This window comes from Egretta garzetta, unplaced genomic scaffold (genome assembly GCF_000687185.1).
Source record: "Egretta garzetta isolate BGI_Z169 unplaced genomic scaffold, ASM68718v1 scaffold9, whole genome shotgun sequence".
NCBI lineage: Eukaryota > Metazoa > Chordata > Aves > Pelecaniformes > Ardeidae > Egretta > Egretta garzetta.
The window spans coordinates 3,365,035-3,384,742 of record NW_009260763.1 but is presented as its reverse complement, the minus strand read 5'-3'; the positions used below and the strand labels follow the sequence as shown (position 1 = coordinate 3,384,742).

Sequence of the window (19,708 nt, the reverse complement as noted above, 5' to 3'; positions counted from 1 at the left end):
GCTGACTGCCTACAGTCACATGACTTCTTAGCAGTAAAAATGGGTAGAAATGAGGTCTGCTGACTTTATAGCCTTTTGTACACCCTGAAGTCAGCTTTACATTGACACACACTTCCCTAAGAATAACCAAACAAAAAATTGTGTGTGGTATTAAATCCCTGTGCTAAGAACTAATCACTGAAGGTCTACTATATAAAATCAAACATCTGTAATACATATGGGAGTAACTGACTTTCATGGAGGTGCTCTGCATTTTCTCCATGGTAGCTATAAACAGAAAAAAAGCCAGTGCATAGGCAAACAAGACCCATTTCACTCAGCAGTATTTCTCTCGCTAGCACCACGAGCTGCAATTTCTCTGAGGCAGCGAGATCCACACAAAGTATTTACCATTTCTTCTGCACCTCCAGCTGTAGGTCCATAAAACACTTTATACTGGCGAGGACTTCCTTCTGCATGATCCCATCGAACGTTCAGGGTACTGGTGGTTGGGTCATAAACTAGCAAGTTCTTCACAGTAGTAAGAGGTTCTGAAACAGATCAACGAACTGTCAGAAATGTGGAGCTACGTTCCCTCACCTGTGCTGTCGGATCATGCCGAGGTAATGCATCATTTGGAAATTTAAAATACAACAGCTTTAATAGTTCATGTTAGATGTTATTTGTCTTCCTTAATCAGAACACATCAGCCATCAAACAGCATAAGGAATGCTAAATATAGGAAGAGAAATTTCTTTCTGGATACTATTTTAGAATTCTACAAAGAGTTCATTAGGATTGTTTTCTTCATTCTTCAGCAAACACATTGCTATGTCTGACTTTCAATTGCAGGCTCAAAGTAAACGAAGTACAAATGAATTAATAAATTTATTAAGAAATTTATAATTAAATAATTAATTAATTGAAAATCATTAATTGATTTTTATGCCTGACGTGTCTCTGGTAGCAAATCACTCAGTGCTTTCTATAGCAGGATCAAAACAATGCTCTCAGCATAAAATAGTAGAGTCTGAAAGTGCACACTGTAAAGGTCAGCCTCTGAGCTGAAAGCACTAACAGGAAAATAGTAAACTTAACAGCACACATATGAGAGTCACATGCCTTCAGATACTTTAAGGTGTTTACTAAATTGTGGCACAAGACAATTAAACAGATTAATGAGAAAGAAGTTCTATAGTAGCATTAGGGTTTCTGTCATCCTTAAAAGCTGGGCATCCAGTCTAAGGTAGTGGTCCAGGGTTTCTCTACAGCCGGTAGACTGACAAGCCTCCTTACTTTAGATACTTTGAAACCCATCAAAGGACAAATGACGAATACAGATGGGATTAATTTCACCACAACAAATTTTTCTCAGCTAATTTGAAAAGCAATGCATCAGTATTGTTTTGCACTTAATAAGACGATCTCAAGAAGTTACTTACTGGTTCTGCCTCGTCCTGTCATTCGTCCCCCTTCACCATCTGCATACATTGATGACACAGTAATAGCGTATGGTGTGTCAGGCTGCAGCTTCTGTATCACCACACTGTTCTGCCGCCCTCCAACCATAGTCTTCAGTAAAACAAAAGAAAAATATTAAAATCCCTTTTATGCTGCCCCTTTTATGCTTACTGTTATAGTGAAGAATGTAAGCATTTGATGCAGAGTGGAAAACACTATATCATACGTCGCAATGCTCTGGTGACTGACACTGACAGTAGATATTGAGCAATAATGTTTAGTACATATTCATCTTAGCAAGTTTAGACAGAGTCCACTGACACAAAGCCAGTATTCTTTAAGACCTCCAAACTTGCATATAACCACAATTATCTATCAGCTGCCAGTTCTGTTCCAGCACAGAGCTGTTTCTCCAAATTGATTTCAATAAGATATATATAGTCAGAGGCAATGAGAGTCTTTTATTCATTTTGATAGACTTTGAATTGGGCTCTTTATGCTCCACTCTCAGGTAGAATGCAAGCATGGAATAAATTACAACACTCTATAGGTCTATAATGTAGATCTGATACAGTATCAACATTGTCTCTCCTTGATTTCAAAAATCTTACAGCATGATACTTCAGCTTCTAAAACATCTTTGTTAAGAGTCTAAAATCATTATGTATCTTTAATTTCAATTTTTACTTTACATACAATCTGTGATCTTAATCTCCACCAAGGAAAAGATTTACAGTGCACTGAGAATAATACTTAGTGCTTCAGCGTTTGTGAATCATGAGCTTTTTGGGTTTTAATTGTGAGAAATTAGATTTGCTCAAGGGCATCCTTTGTACTTTTAAGACTACCCGCACCTTTTCAAAGCCTATTCAGCTAGTATTTTTGTCACAACACTTAAAAGCTTCTGATGATGAAGACCTGTTAATGAGCAAGCATTTATACATCTTCACATTTCATAGAAGTAGTCCACTTCATAGTAGTAGGAGAGACAGGGATGATCTTTTTAGTAGAGACAGCTGTGACAGGACAAGGGGTAATGGTTTTAAACTGAAGCAGGGTAGATTTAGACTGGATATAAGGAAGAAATTCTTTACAATGAGGGTAGTGAAACACTGGAACGGGTTGCCCAGGGAGGTAGTGGAGGCCCCATCCCTGGAAACATTCAAGACCAGGGTGGATGGGGCTCTGAGCAACCTGATCTAGTTAGCAGTGTCCCTGCTCAATTCAGAGGGGTTGGGCTAGATGACCTCTAAAGGTCTGTTAAGTATATTCTCTGCACAAATTTCAACAGAATGCTCATAATTCTTTTGTTACCCCAGTACCAGCAATTAATTACAGGTACTAATTAACCTTGCTGCTGTTCCTTATTCTTCTAGTGATTTCTCACTAAACTTGCATTCAACTATTCAATTCATACAACCATTCAATTACCTCAACTCAAATGCATGCTGTTCAAAAGAGAGTAAAAATGGGTGCATAACTATCCAATTGATTCTAAAGCAAACATTCCTAGATATGCTTCTGAACACGTGTAACCTCTAACTACAGGAACAAGCTAAATTAGTGTGGTTTTCGTCTGATACTGTTCCTCTGAGTCATTTGGCAGTAACCACAACCTCCCACTGCAGAACAGAGCATTTTTAAGTAGCACACATTACTGATAAACAGGCTGACTTGAATTACCATTCCCAGGCTGTGTTGCATAGGCTGCCAGTAGTCAACACAGCTCTTTCTGACAACACATGGAAAGCTGGTTGATCATACGGTACTGGCTCTCCCTATCATTACAGCTGCTCAATCATATTAAAAGATTTACCTTAAGCACTTCCCTAGTATATGTTTTGCATGTATTCGTTTTTGCAGCTGCCACTTCTGGGTGGTTAGTCTGTCCCTAGCATGGTAAGAGACAGTCTCAACTGTCCACAGTATGTGCCACAGCAAGGTCCCTCTGACAGCACATGAATCGCATCATGAAAACAATGGAAAACTCTGGACTACGGAAGCAGTCATGAATGTTCGTATTATTGACTGTTGTGATAACTACATATGTGTGACTTGTAGTCTGATGTGCTGATTGACTTGTTCCTCAACACATTTTAACTTTATTCTAGTTATATCTATAAACTATGTGATTTTCAAGAAAACAGGCTTTTCCAAAGTTATTTTTATTCCATAAAAAACATTCTATCTTGGATTTGAAAGGGGAGAAAAAGGTGGGAATATATAGTTATTCACTATAAATATAAATCTTCACTTCAAAGGTGATTTATATATAGACAGCTGTGCTTTGAAAATAAATTACTCTAATGGATTACACTGCAGGACTATCATTTAAGATTGAATAGCTGTAACACTTCAAAATTAGTTACCGACTGTTCAGGGCCATCCCCACTGATGGGCTGGTAAATGATCCTGTATCTCTGCACTCGACCACTGGCAGGATCCCACTTCACAGTCAAACTGTGTGAAGTTGCATTGTACACCTGAAGGTTTCGTGGGCCACTCTTTGGGGCTGAGAAATGTAATAAAGAAAAGAATAAATGTGTAATTTAAGCAAAAAGCAGGGATAAACACTTCATTCATACTTTTAGGGCTGCATGAAATGCCTGACCAAGAGCAGAATGTATTAAGTATAAGACAACATAAACTGTGATGTTTGGAAAATAATAAACATGTGGTAATCTAGTGTTTAGTATTCTTCCAAATACACAATAATATTTATTAAATGATCTCAGCTTTTTAATGTCAACATTCTTCCAGTTTAGAAAAAGATAGCTATGAGTTTTCTTTAATAATACCATACCTGGAAATTCAGATTCTTACCTTGTGTGGTAATAGGTACCAAGGGTACTAGAAAAAAGTAGAAAGAGTTTTCAGAATTCTTGTATGTGTATGCCTTCTAATTTAATAACTATGAATAACAACATGCAGAAACTATTTACTTACATGTTCGTTCACTGCCAATGAGGTCATCGCTCTCTGATTCATCAGGATAGATGGCAGTAACTGAGACATCATATAATGTATCCGGATTCAAATTTTCAAAGACCACACTATTCTCATCCCCATTTAAGATAGTCTTGTGGAGAAATTTTTAAAAGTAAGAAAATATATAAATAAAAACAAAACAAACAAACCAAAACAAACAGAGAGTGGGATATAACTGACTAACATTTTACACAGTAACATCACTGCAGGTGGTTGTAGCTATGTGTTCTACACCTTCTCACTGAATTTCCACTGAGCACAACATGAGGGCTTGCAAATTATAGGTCATTTATTAGTTACATTTCTGATTTTAAAAATATACCCTCTGAGAGACTGCCCATAAAATCTTATGGTGAATATTTATTCCTACCTCCTGTTTTTCAGATCTTCCATAGGGCCCCCAGGTTATTCTATATAGAGACACATCTGGAGCTCCATGATCCCAAGTTCCTCTGAAACTATTTGTGGTGACATCTGTAATTCTGAGATTGACTGGTGCTGGCACAGGCTCTATTATGAGAAAAAGAAAAGTATTCCACAAAATGTAACTACAAAATAAATACAGCTAAACCAAGGAATTACTCAGAGAAAAAATTTAGAAGATTATGTAGAAAATTCATCTCTCAGTTACCATGCTTCTAATGATTACAATAAAATGCTGTAGTATAAAACTCAGACCACCTACACTAAGCAAACCATCCTTCATAGGGTCACATCACCAGGTAGACCAGATGTCGCTCTACTGACCTCAGTAGAGGTCACAACTCACATGCCTATTTACAAAAACGGAAGTCCTAGCTCTCAGGAGTTAGGAGGAGTGATTATAACTCACACACACAGAGGTTAAGCTCCTGCATGAGTTTCTCCCAGATATTAAAATTCTTTAGACAAGCCAAAGAAGTCATGACTGAATTACACACTTATTTAGAAAGAATTCACAGAGGTTAACTGTAGGTTAAGGAGGCAAAAAAATTATAGCCACTGGAAAGAAATGAATAAATAGGTAAAACCAGACAATTAAACTAAAAATAATTTCTTCGACAGAGCTTTCCTCTTTTTTCTTACACACACATTCACACAAAACCACAGCTACAGAAGAAAGGCTAGCATGAAAGCAAGCAAAAAAAAATCTCAAACATTTTTAAATGCACCAGGCTACAAAATTAAAAATTCAGAAGAAAAAAAAGACAGAGAGCACATGCATGTTTTTTCTCTTTTTTTCACATCAGTGAGGGGCAGTGATAAGGTAACATTGCTTATTTTTATTCTAGCTCTTCTGGTTAGCCATCTTCTTAAATCATAAGCCTAGCTCAGGATGAGGGTTTCCCTTATATCTGCTATCTCCTTTCAGTCTGTCACCTCTCTTTTATGAAGATCAGCTCTTACTGTTCGTGCAACACCATTTCCTTGCCTGTATTTGTTGAGATTACTCAAAAGCTGACTTTATGATTCTCTAAAAGTACAGACTGGTTTAGCATTCCATGGTACAAAAACTCTGTTGGATCAGAAGTAAGATCATATGTCTCTAATCCTCTAGTATATACCACTGTTTCCTACTCACTTTCCTAGATCCGTGTTCTCACTCCTTCAGCCTCTAAACACAAATAATTTTGCTTCAGTGGCTGGTCTGTTGCCTCTCTGCAGACTGCAGGCTCAGTGTTTACTGCAGCAAGACACTGAACTCATCTTAGATTCTCAGGGATTATTATATTGCAAGTAATGCATTGCAATGTATTACATAGTAAAATATTTCTCAGATAAATTACGGTTCCACCTAAACTCAGTAATATATTGCAACACACACAACTTACATAGAACATAAGGCAAAAACAACCACAAGAAGGGTTATTAGGAAAACTTACGAGTGACAGCTTCTGCATTTATCGGTAGGGATTCCCCTTCATCATATACAGCAACAACTTTTACATTATACAGTGTTTGGGAGGAAAGATCAGAGAGAGTAGTGCTGGTTTTGAGTCTGTCGATTTCCACCTAAGAATAAAAATAGTGATTTAAGAATTTTAAATTGCTCTGTTTCTGTCTGCACGTGATTAAATGGCAGAAGTTCCCTTACTGAAAAAACAACAAAAAGTATTCCGCACTAAATTTTGCTATTTGCCCCTAACACCTGAATATGGAGTGCCATCTACTATAACTCCCTTGCAAAGCATATCGTCTCAGATACTAGTACTACTTGTGGAGCTTTCAATGTTTCATTCTTTTAGAAATGAGGATGCAGACTGCATCTCCAGAAAATCCTCATTCCCTTACAAAACCACGTTTAATCCTCCAAAAGCTGATTCGTGCCTCGTAGTGCAATTATGGAAAGCTTGCACTAACTCAAGGACATCTCTAACAATGTTCACACATATTCTGACAGTGGGCAAAGGGGCTAACATACCTTTATTCTACAATCCTGTCCTCCTAATTGTAAGCTGTTCTTAGAGGTTGGCAAGATAACACTTAGGCAGAGAGTAGAAATGGCTATTTATCAAAACACAGGAAAATTATCAAGTCAGTTTGAGGATTCTCTCTCTCTGGAGGAGAGGAAAGAGGGGAGTACACAAAGAAATCTATCTTGTGCTTATTCCATTTCCAAGAAATCAGTACCCTTTCCTGACTGCAGTCACCATGAACTGATGCTCTTTATTCTCAATGGTGGCTTATAATACTACTTTTACTATTATTTTAGTAACCTAGCTCCTCAAAATAAAACTGTCTTTTTATTAAAACTAGTACTTTCAAAAATGTTCCTGTCATTTACCTCCTTTATATCAGCTTCATCAGCTATTTTGTATCTTAGGATGTATTTTCGAACTTTCCCTGGGGCAGGATCCCAAAGGACATTCATGCTGCTGTGAGTAACATCCTGAATTGTTAAGCCTCTGGGTCCAGGCAAAGGTACTGTAAAAATAATGACAGTAGTAAGTGAAAGTGCTATTCACAGCAGAGGTATAAGTCTCTCTCAGAAGGAATTAAATTATTTTCATGCATTTCATTGAAATGGAGACAATAACTTTCTGGGAAGTTCATTGCTCTGGCCATTAGATGAGACAGCTTAGGAGCTTATTGTCCCAGCAATGAGCAAAACAGATATAAACGACAGTAGCCTCACCTTTGTAAATTATAAGCACAACATTTTTAGAAGCATCAGTGCTTAAGGTCATAACTTTTGGCAGCAACAGGCACTTTTCATGTATGGTTAAGGGTTTAACATTTTTTTAAGAACACACGAATAACTATACTGCATGCATCTAGCCCAGAAACATGCCTCTGCCAGTAGAAAATGTTTAAAGAAAGATGTTTAAGGAAAGGTATAAAGAAGGAAGCCATGTTTAGAACATTTTTTTTTCTTGGTATGGCATGTTCCCTTAGTATTTTCTGCACCTAATTTGGGAACTGAATTTGGGAACAAGGTTTCTAAGTTAATGCAAGAAAAATTGAGACCTTTTTAAAACACTATAACCTCAAGATGGTCAAGCCAACTTCCTTTACTATTCAAGGAAAAAACTCTTTTGTTCCTCTTTTAATAGTTGGTCCCTTTTCATTAAAATTGCTTTTAAGATCTTTTTGAGATGTATGAGTGTTAGAAAATGCATAAAACATGGAAAGGATGGTCTTCTAAACAAAACAGAATACATAAAAACTGTTGCATGAAATAGAACTAAAATTAAATGTTGCTGAAGCAATAACAACACAAAAATCAAGATGTCCATACATGTCACTTCCTGGGTAGTGAGTGGGTCACTGGTGATATCACCAAACAATACATTAGCTGTTAAAGTGTACTCAGTATTGGGGATGAGATCTACCAGCTGCACTTCATTCACTGACGGTCCAACGCGCATCTGCACATGAAAAATAACACGCCATGTTTAAAAAATTAAGAAAGCAATGGCAGAAAAGCAAGCAATGATTTAACTTTAAGGGAATTTTGTTTGTGGGATTCAGTGTATTTACAGCTTCCTGACTGATGTCATTGTATACAATATCCCGGTAAGTTCACTGCACTTCAAGAAGTACATGTCAGTCCCTTTTGACTATTATGATAGAACAAGAAAATCTATCAGTTTTTCTTAATTTATTTTTGGTAGAGTATAGGAAGTGAAGACAAATTCTCTTACCTCTTTCTCTGTGGTTGGGACTGTGGCATTCACAGGTTCATATGTTAACAAATAACCAGTAGCTCCAGCGAGAGGTTCCCATCTCACTCGCATGGAAGTTGATCCAATGTCATAAACATTCAAGTTTCTAACTGAAGAGATTGGCACTGTCAAACAAAAAATATTATTAATTTATTTCCTTCAGCTTCTTCACCTTTATATTTTACATCACAGGTAGCACCACTGAGAATATTGCACATGGGTATTAGGGTACTTTATGGGTAGTAGAAAGGTGAACTGCAAGTAGTGGTATTTTAAGTGGTGCTTAGTTTAAGAATGAGGTAATGGTCTTCACATTTTGAATGTGCTACTGATTTGCTATACACACAGCTAAAACTATGTTACAAGTCTGCACTGAAACACCTGAATATTCTAAGAAGCATTAACTCACATAACTGCTCTGATGGGAAACAACATGACTGGTTTAGGATTTGTACTTGCAAAGGGATTTTTTGTACTTTCTCCCTGTTTTCTATATTTCTCAAATTATTTAATAAACATCAAAAATTACCACAGACTTCATAAAAATCAGGTATATACTTTAAAGGTTTATGACAAGCTTAATACAAAGCAATCAAAGAATTGAAATGAATACCTAACATTCAATATTCTTAAAGAGGCAGGAAAGTCACCCTATGTTGCATTCAGCATAAATGTACCTAAAATAACCATGTAGACAGCTAATAGTAGAAACATGGCTAAGTTACGTCTCATAGAAGTGATGTAATTGTGTTGAACTGCCTTTTTTGTTAATCTTATGAAATTAAAAAGAATTTCTATAGTATTCTGGCTGCTAGTAGCAGGAGTTTATTATCTAGCATAAAAAAAATGAAAAAGTACACGTTTGTATATAATCAGATTTCAGGATTTTATAAACTCTGTCTTGTAATTCATTTCTTGTTTCCTCTAAGAAGAAAGCGCATAGTGCTAAAAATTCTACTGGACAGTTCCCCAAATGCCAAACTGGATGTTAACACATCATTCAAGTTCCGTTTCTGACTTACAAGTTGTTTCCCTGCCGATTAGAGGTTCACTGCTTTCATCTTCTACCACAGAAAACACGTTAACAACATACTCTGTTTCAGGATTCAGATCTTTCAGAACTGTCGTTGTTTCCATCCTACTTACATAAAACTACACAAAGAGAAGCAATGTTAACCACCATACGACAAATACATTTGTAATCTTATAACTAAGAAAAAAAAGATCATTCTTTTTGAAACTCTTCAGAAATTAATGGTATGGAACTAAAAATATGTATGTTCTTAAACTTCTATGTATTTTGTCTGACAGTATATTATTATTTTTGCAAAGCAAGCTACAGGGAAACCTCAGACACTCGTTTTCAGTAGAGTTGGATATATCTAGCAGCACTCACTGTGCATCCTGCTTTCACAATGGTTTACACTTTTATATTACTCAGCAACATAAAGAAAGTGACAGGGATATATGTTATCACTTTGGAAAAAAGTTTTAAACACCAAGGATAGTCTAGATGGTTACAGCACATGGCATTAGCAACACCTTGCAGAACAGGAGTGCCAGAAAGCAGTCAGGTTGTAAAGTCAGTGTGCACTGGAATGACTGCTCCAACCTTAATCAAAGGCCAAATCCTGAGTTCATGATTTACTAAGACTAAATTCTCCATGAGTCAAATCTGAGTTAAGATTTAAAAGCCACATTCAGAGATAGGAAGTTCAGAGTTAGGTACACAGAGGTGCCTAACTTCATTCTCCTAAATACTATTCTGTCTGGTTGAAGAGAGTGATGAGGAATTCAGATTGCATAGAATCAAGGGTTGCCAGTTACTGGCTCTCTGTGTAGAGAAGTAATAACCACAAGATGAGTTTGACCCTGTGTATTAAACAGTTTAGAGGATGTACTTAGAGACAGACTCAAAGTACCATCATACAATGTTAATTTAAGCACTACCTCACAACCCACATCACGCACTGTCTTTTTTTCTATTAACAAGAATATATACTAAAAGAACAGTGAGCCTACCCATGAGTATGCTCAGAAAATTTCTATTACAGACCTATTTAAACCAATATATGACAGTGGAATATGAACAGAAATTAATTACTAGAAATAGTAATTTGGGGATGGCAGTGTTAGGTTAACGGTTGGACTTGATGACCTTAAAGGTCTTTTCCAACCTAAACGATTCTATGATTCTATGAAATACCAGTCAACTGTTTTTAAGAAATACATTTTACTCCTGGATTCATGATTTTAAAACAACCAAAGTCATCCTTATGATCCTACTTTTTGTAATTTTCTGTATCATTTACCGAGGCATGATATTCTTGACCTTGGGAGCCTTTTTTTCATTTAATGTTAGACCATTCACAGCACAAACTTCAGAATGACATTACTGTAATGTGGAAGTCCAAGGTTATTATGGACAATGTCAGAGATGAACATACAGTACTAACCTGTTGAGGGCTACCTCCAGAGGTAGGGTAATATTCAACTCTGTATCTATCAACACTCTCAGGAGGTGGACTCCATCTCAGTCTGAAAGAACGAGGCGTCACTTCCGAAATAACTAGGTTAGAGGGAGGTGGCAAATCACCTACAAGGGGAGGCCAATTAAAAAATTATTAACTTATTTTATAGCATCAGGAATAAAATCTGAGACAAAAAAAATGCTTAGGGGTAAAAAACACACTTTAGGTACTTGCTTATGTTCATGTTTCCTCAAGAATTTTTTTAACAACTGTGTGAAGAGAGAGCTCACCATAGCACCCTCAAGACCAAATAAGCTCCTTTATCACTCCTACTCCTTCAACACCAGTGTCTCACTGGAGAACCATCAGCTAACATTACTGTTTTTCCATGCCAGGCTTTGCTCTTGGTCTGTCAGGCATTAATACTTGAGCAGGGCTGCTGAAATTTTCTTTATTGGATGAGTATCATCAAAGAATTTGCCACAGTGAGCAAAAGGGTGATGCACTGAGCAACATATTTCCTGATTCTGGGAGAAAAGAAGGCATGTCCAGCCATGTCATGCTGTGTTAGGTATAACACAGTCATTGTTGAAATGAAAGGAAGAACCCCTGCAGGGTAGTCCAGGTGGTCTGCACAACTTCCTCACACCAGCAGCTGAAAAAACAGCCCAGGGCTACACACTGTTCCCAGTAAGTAATAAAAAGGAATTAGCAGTGTAAGCACGTAAATGGAAAAAGGATGAATTAGACTGAAAATGTGATGTACCTGGACCTTTCACGCTGTTACACAGATTTGTGGTTACATCATCAACAATGCTAGTCAGGAAGGAGAAATCTGCAACATTGTAAGCATGGATGTCATCTGGATCTGTTGCAATCTGCTTCAATTCATTTTCATCTGCATTTTTAATACCTTACAGAGACGACATGAAAACAAAACTTGTTAGAAATGTCAGACACGAAACACAACGCCATGAACTTAAGTCCCTAAACACATTCTTTGAATACTCTTTTAGGTTCTTATGTATGTTGCCACTTCTCTGTGCATTTAGCAGATGGGAAGGAGAGGGGTGGTGCAGGCCATCTCCTCATATAATACTTACCAATTGCATAAAGTTCCACTCCCTCATCTCTGAGTCTTCTTGAAGGGGTAACTACATCATCTTGTGATTTGCCATCAGTGATGAGAACACCAATTTTGCGAGCTCTGGGCCTTAAGCCTGCATCTTGTTTGAAGTTATTTTTTAAAATGAAATCCAAGGCCATTCCTAGCATGATACAAAGAAGGTAACCATCACTAGAAACTATTTCCACATAGTAATCATGGCAGACTACTTCATCCTAGTGATTTCACTCTGACAACATCATTCCACAATTTACTTTCTTCTAGAAGCACTCAAAATCTAGTTGCAGCCCATCATCTAGACTTATCAGCAACTGATACTATTTCAGCCCTTTCAAAGTCTCTAACCTCTTATCTTTTATTCATTGCCATCCTATCTGATCTCATCTAGCCTCCCTTCTGGGTCCACACTTTGTCTTCATCCCCAGCCTGACATGGAATTGCCTTTTTTTCTTCTTGTATGCTCAATACCAACCCAAGCTCTTCATTACCCAAGATCTCCTCCATCACTCTTCTCCAGATTTCCACTGAGTTTATATGTCTACATGCTATGCTGTTCTTTTCTAAACATTCTGATTTGAACTGTGAGGCCCTTTCATGATGGAAAAATTTGAGCTCACGAAACAATACTGGGGTCACCTACTAAAATTACTTTTACTGGAGCTTAAGGAAAATCCTGGCAGTGTGACACACCTGTTAGAGTATTGCCTCCTTTGTATGGTAAGTTCGCTACAGCCTCCAACAAAGCCTGTTTGGTTCGGTAAGCATTGAGATTCCATTCTGTCCTGGGATCTCCACTATACTGTGCAAGACCTGGAAGAAAAGCCATCATTGTTCAGTTATTATGTGGCTGTGTAGCAGTTATGCCTCATTTTCCCTCCAACATATGAGGACTTACCAATCTGTACTTTGTCAGGACCAATATCAAAAACTTCAACAATACGGGAAATGAAGTTCCTGATAGTTTTAAAATTTGGCCGCCCGATACTCCATGAGCCATCCACCAGCAGCACGATATCAGCTTCTGCTCTGGTTCTACATTCTAAACCTGCCATGTCAACCAGAAAAATATAACCTTAGATGAAAGCTTTCAACCAGAAAAATATAGCCTTAGCATGATAGCTTTCTTTCCCCATCCTTTTATATGACATATGTCATGAGTTGGCTTCCAAAATAGCTCTAGTTTTATTCACTGGCATTCTGTCAAGTATGACCTATTTGTGAACGCTATTCACACTAGTCACTGGTTCCATGGCAAAAGCTGTATAAATTTCTTCATGTATGTTTCCTTTTATAAATAAGCCTTCACAAATGTCAAGGCCACTGCTCTTCTCTATTGCCATGTCATTATATGTTTTGGTCTTTAAAGATGGTAGATAACTTGATTTCAGAAGTTTTGTAAAAGACTACTAAGCTAACCACTGACATGTTGATGAACATTACCAGATTATCCAAATTTACAGTATTTTAGTCTGTCATGATTGGATAAACTACTGCTTAATTTTCAACTATGAAATAGTGGAATTAATAGCATATATTGCAACCACTCTCAAATAAATAGCATTTCTGAATTTTCAGGGGAAAAAGACATAGTGATACAGATGGTATAGAAGTTTGCACATCCAGGAAAGAAAGAACATAATTTAAGGAAGATACACAAACATAAACACAGGTCAAGAGATAGAGAGGGAACAAGAACAAACATTTATATAAAGCTGCAATATTCTGAAAAGGTAGGAAGTTATTTCAGATATCTTCAACTTACAAATTACAGAATAAAATACGCATCATATCACAAGGAAAATCACAAAATATTTATACAAAACAGACAGACACAATGATTTTATCCGCAGCCATTTTAAAAAAAAAAAAAAAAAAAAAAAAAATCCTTGCTCTCTCTCTTTTCCTGTAGATTGTGTTACCAGCTGCAAATTTTCTGGCTTCTTGCCATCAGAGCTTCTGGTCTTTATATGGAAGAAATCCCATTGAGAAAAATCAGCCACACTCATCACAGTTGAAAGATATTGTGATTTCATATATGTTCCACATTATTGATCCAACACTGCAGACTCATGAATATAACTATTCCATGTACCTGGGGGTTAAAAGCATGATCCTCTTCTGCATAGAAAATATAGATCTAGTCTTTAGTCAGGACAATAAAAACACTTGGGAGTAGGGTTTAAGTAAAACCATGTTAGTTCAAAAAATTGCATGCATAACTTTAATACGGAAGTTAAAGTTAGCTTATGTACAATACAAAAGTTAAACTATTTTGACTTTTATTTGTCTTCCAACTACCATAGTTCCCCACATGGAAAATTCTAGCAAAGGCACCAGACCTAGGGTAATATTTTTCTCCCTGCTAATAAGTAACATACTATTACATTTACAGTCCCAGATATAAAATTAATTTTTCACATTAACCATGACTCAAATCCATGCATTAGTAAAAGTAATTAGCTTAAAGCATATAACACTGAAGACAGAAATGACAGCTGCCATAATAAAAAAATACCAAACCACTCTTGGTACAATTCTTTTTCTGCCAGACTTACTAAAGTCACCGATGGCCTCCTAGGTAGTTTTTCTCAGTTTTTCCCTCTTGTATTAGACAGAGTGGGACAGCAATTAATTAAGAAGTTCCTAAAAATGCTGTCAACAAAGTTACATGAGGTGAATATTATTTACACAGCCCAGTGTGGAAACAAGGCTTCAAAGAGGTTAAGCAAAAAGAATATAGAGTCAACAGTCTGAAACCTTTTTTCTTTATTTGACTTTGAAAGGCCTTTGCAGTTACATTCTTTCTCCTCACCAAATCCTCTCTGATGGCTACGCAAGCCTTGAAATGGCATAGGAGAAAAGTCTTTACTTCCACCTGTATATTTGGCTATTAAGAAGCAAAGACCTGCTTCTTGATGCTTACCATGAAGGCAGACTGAGCCCTGAAACTCTCTTCACCTGATATTAATTGAGAGTATGGTGGGCACAACTATGAGCATGCAGAGGCCCATTAACCACACCAAGGGAACTGCTATCCTAACATTCATAAAAACTTTGACTGGAAGGTCAAAACGTTCCACACAGGGATAAACTCCCAAACAGGTACTGGAAACCACTCAGCAATTGTATTTCTGAACTAAGTCTCCTCCTTCTATAGTTTAAAAAAAAAAAAAAAAAAAAAAAAAAAGGGACTAAATAATGGTTATGTTGCATATAACCTCAAATAATACACAATAACACTGGGACATTCCCAACTATCAGATCTTTGTTCATTATACCATCTTACTCTTAAAAGGAAAATTCACCATATAAGGACAAGCAAAGGGCTAAAGATCTGCTTAAAGTTCTTTGTTCTACTCCTGTGAAAATCCCTGTAGATGAGCCATGATCTCTGTTCAAGAATTTGACCTTATGTGATTTAACACAGATGTGGATATCTTGAAAATGCAATGCAGATGGCTTTGAGTAATCAGGAAAACATGGGTTGCCAGAGTTATCATCTTTGTAAGATCATCTAAAGGGTGCAGAGGACTAGAAACGTGATCTGGGGCATACTTAGAGGTCATTCCAGACCAGAGGTTATGTCATCAGGGTAGGGAGTATACTAAATCCTGTAAATAAATATTTATGCACATTAGAAAAATGATAAGGAAATGCTGGTAAACTTTTGGTCTTTTTTTATCCAAAAGCCAAGGCTGCCTTTTCTTCAACTCAGTCATGTTTACCTCTAGATAAAAATGGCTCCGTAGTAGTATCTGAAAGGGTGGTCATCTCTTGTCCAACCAGGGGGCTGCTCTCTCCTCCTTCAAACATTCCAAAAACATTTACCTTATAGGTAGTTCCTGCCCTGCAACAGTTAAACAAATGCACTGTAACTAAAGTCACTTGGCTAGCTAAATTCTGACACTTCACTTATGAAATCCTAACAGAAAAAAATTCCCCATGGAAAAGAAAGTGCTTAAAACGTGAAGCCCAAAGACTAGCTCTTCCACAAGACAGTGAAGTTTTGACAATTTAAAAGCTGATTCTAGATTCTGTACTTAAATTTATAGCCTTCTTCATTCAAGTAATTTAAGACTAATAAAGACTAATATCATAATTAATTAATGATCCTATTTTAATATGTCTAGTATATTTGCATAACAGATTTTGACATGGACTGAGGCCTACTTTATAAATCCAGGCCTCTAAGAATATAAATCAAGAACCAAGCTAGGCTTTTTTTAACATGACGTAAGGAACTTTGGGGAGGAAACTTTAGAAATACCAACTTCCTCCAGTGTCCCATTAGCTTTCTCATATGCAAAATGCAGAACACAGCCTCTGCCCACATCTTTGCTTCCTTCAGTTCCTGTGAGAACATCACAAGTGATGTGAATAATCTCAGAAAGAGCCCTGCCAGGTGCCTTTCACAGACTGCATAACAAGATCCTTGTGGCTTATTGACAAAATTACTTTCTTTCTTGCAGTAGATTTTGCCAGGCGTTTCAATCCCAAATCATGATTAAACAACACCCTAAGCTAAAAGTTATTAGAAAAAAAAACCCCACATGAATTATTATCCATACCTAAGCTCTTCCAATACCACTGTGCTGTCGTATGGCCCCACTATTAGTTCTCCAAGACTTCCGTCATCTTCAGTAGGGTGGAAAGTTACTTTGTAGCCCTTTACTCGCCCAGGGGCTGGCTCCCAGGTTACTCGGAAACTTGACATAGTTGAATCAGATGTTCTCAGATTTCGAGGTGGCTTAAAGGGAGAGGCTGCAAGGATGGGAAAAAAGGATTTACATCAGGTCTGGTTATGGAAAAAAAATCAACAAGTATGCTTTTATGTAAAAATCTATATGCAAATCCAGTATTAGTGGCAGCCGTAAACTCTTTGTGCCTTTTCTTTGACATAAAGACAAGTATCAAGAGGTGAAAGATGAGATTCACTTCACCTAATTTAGGTATCTAACCAATAGGTGTGTGGACTAAGTTTGTTACCAAGGCTCCCTCTACAGTCAACGGGCTGAGGGACAGATAGCAATTCATGTCACCTATCTAAAACATCCATCTGATCTTACAATAAATGTGGACGACAGATGGACTAACCACCATTAGTCTTTATCTCCGTTAATTATAGACCAGCCCCCTCTCTTTTAAATGGCAACAAGTAGGTGAGCCATAGAGACCAAAAGAGAAGCAGCTTCCTCTCAAACCAACACTGAAAAAAACCCAGAATTTACTGCAGGCAAAAGTCACACCCAGCCAGTACTCAGTCACCAGTATCACTTCTCAAGCTACTTCCCCAGAGCTCTGGGTTCCACAGGCCAGAGCATGGAAAGGGGGGGAATAAAAGACCCTTTTGTAGAAATGGTCCCGCCAACAGTCCTCTCCCTTTCATAGAATCATAGAATCATAGAATCGCTTTGGTTGGAAAAGACCTTTAAGATCATCGAGTCCAACCTTTAACCTAACCCTGCCATCCCACCACTAAACCATGTCCCTAAGCACCTCATCTATCCTTCTTTTAAATACCTCCAAGGATGGGGACTCTATCACCTCCCTGGGCAGCCCATTCCAGAGCCTGACAACCCTTTCAGTGAAGAAGTTTTTCCTAATATCTAACCTAAACCTGCCCTGGCGCAGCTTCAAACCATTCCCCCTCGTCCTATCATCTCTTACCAGAGAGAAGAAGCCGACGCCCACCTCACTACAGCCTCCTTTCAGGTAGTTGTAGAGGGCGATCAGGTCTCCCCTCAGCCTCCTCTTCTCCAGACTAAACAACCCCAGTTCCCTCAGCCGTTCCTCGTATGACTTGTGCTCCAGACCCCTCACCAGCTTTGTTGCTCTCCTCTGGACATGCTCCAGCAATGCAACATCTTTCTTGTAGTGAGGGGCCCAAAACTGAACACACAATATTCGAGGTGCGGCCTCACCAGCACTGAGTACAGGGGCACAATGACTTCCCTTGTCCTGCTGGTCACACTATTCCTGATACAGGCCAGGATGCCATTGGCCTTCTTGGCCACCTGGGCACACTGCTGGCTCATATTCAGCCGGCTGTCAACCAGTACCCCCAGGTCTTTTTCCACCAGGCAGCTTTCCAGCCACTCTTCCCCAAGCCTGTAGCGCTGCATGGGGTTGTTGTGACCAAAGTGCAGGACCCGGCACTTGGCCTTATTGAACCTCATGCAGTTGGCCTCGGCCCATTGATCCAGCCTGTCCAGGTCTCTCTGCAGAGCCCTCCTCCCCTCAAGCAGATCAACACTACCACCCAGTTTGGTGTCGTCTGCAAATTTGCTGAGGGCACACTCAATCCCCTCATCCAGGTCATTGATAAAGATATTAAACAAGACTGGCCCTAGAACTGAGCCCTGGGGGACACCGCTTGTGGCCGGCCACCAACTGGATTTAGTTCCATTCACCACCACCTTTGCACGCTCAGGGCCTGGCAGCTCAAGCAACTTCACCAAGCACAGGTGTGGGAGTATGTCAAAAAATAATTCTTCAGAGGATTGCCAGCCAAACAGCTTGAGGTTTTTAGGTCAAGAGCAACTTCCTCTGAAGACTAATGGCTACCCAGTGCAGGTCAGTCCTCAAAGAGTGGTTAACAAGCCTGCTGCTAGCTTCTGCATGACTTTTGCTTTTGTGTAAATCTAAAGCACAGTTGTAAAAAATACTGTAGCAGCATAATCTCAAAGTTGCAAAACTAGGAATTAGAGTAAACAAAGTCACCACTCTAGCTTTGGAGTGAAAAGGTGGAGGGGGGGAAAAAAAAAAGTTTGTCTTTGTGCCTAAGCAATTGTTTAACTATATCTGAAAAATCATAAATGTCCTCAGACTGTGAATTCTGCTGAGAAACACCCTCACTCAAAAGGAAAAATACAGCCTCTCTAGCTCATCTCCCATGATACTCCTCCCTGAATTATCATGACAGCTTCAACTAACAAGATCACTTAGGCTCCACTTGCTTCCAAAGAGTGATCACCATCACAATTACACTGAAAGCGCAGATGCATATCCATATCAAGATGAACAGGTCAAAAATCAAAAGCAGCTGGATGATCTGAGATTTATCTCAGTATATTTTTCAAGATTGAAAAACTAGGTGTTGGTCAAGAGTCGATCAAGTTTTCATGACTCCTCTACATCAACCATCTTTTAACTTAAAAAGAAATCTTCCTTCAGTAATTGAGGTGCTAATATCTCCACTGTTAGGAGACTTGTTTTTACTTCCTGGCATCATTCAACATGACATGTTCAGAGGACAGAGAATGGCATGAAGTATTTGTGGTGTACCTCAGTAAATGGCATTAGTCCCACATGGGCAGAAATATCTTGAAAAACAAATCTCTTTTGATAATGGCTTTCTATCTATGGAAGCACAAAACTGACTCTAAATCTGGTTGTTTTGATCTGGATAGCAAGAGAACATCTCCTTACAAAATGAAAGTCCAGCATCAGATACATACTAAAGGCAGAGTAGAAAATTAGTTTTGCTTTTACCACAAAAATCCTCTCACCAGGACTAAATAAAAGTTTGAGAGTTTCAG

The 19,708-nt window shown here is 38.1% G+C and overlaps 1 protein-coding gene across 1 annotated transcript in view; it reads right to left on the bottom strand.

Moving 5' to 3' along the window:
• COL12A1 (collagen type XII alpha 1 chain) overlaps nucleotides 1-19,708 on the bottom strand; it is a 101,693-nt gene that overhangs the window by 46,483 nt on the left and 35,502 nt on the right. The window contains 18 exon segments of the mRNA XM_009646084.2: nucleotides 391-530; nucleotides 1,422-1,551; nucleotides 3,810-3,952; nucleotides 4,264-4,290; nucleotides 4,387-4,519; nucleotides 4,799-4,938; nucleotides 6,291-6,420; nucleotides 7,193-7,332; nucleotides 8,147-8,276; nucleotides 8,553-8,698; nucleotides 9,596-9,725; nucleotides 11,030-11,169; nucleotides 11,811-11,957; nucleotides 12,148-12,312; nucleotides 12,861-12,980; nucleotides 13,066-13,215; nucleotides 15,896-16,017; nucleotides 16,739-16,931. Of these exon segments, the coding sequence (XP_009644379.2) occupies nucleotides 391-530; nucleotides 1,422-1,551; nucleotides 3,810-3,952; nucleotides 4,264-4,290; nucleotides 4,387-4,519; nucleotides 4,799-4,938; nucleotides 6,291-6,420; nucleotides 7,193-7,332; nucleotides 8,147-8,276; nucleotides 8,553-8,698; nucleotides 9,596-9,725; nucleotides 11,030-11,169; nucleotides 11,811-11,957; nucleotides 12,148-12,312; nucleotides 12,861-12,980; nucleotides 13,066-13,215; nucleotides 15,896-16,017; nucleotides 16,739-16,931 (2,426 nt within the window).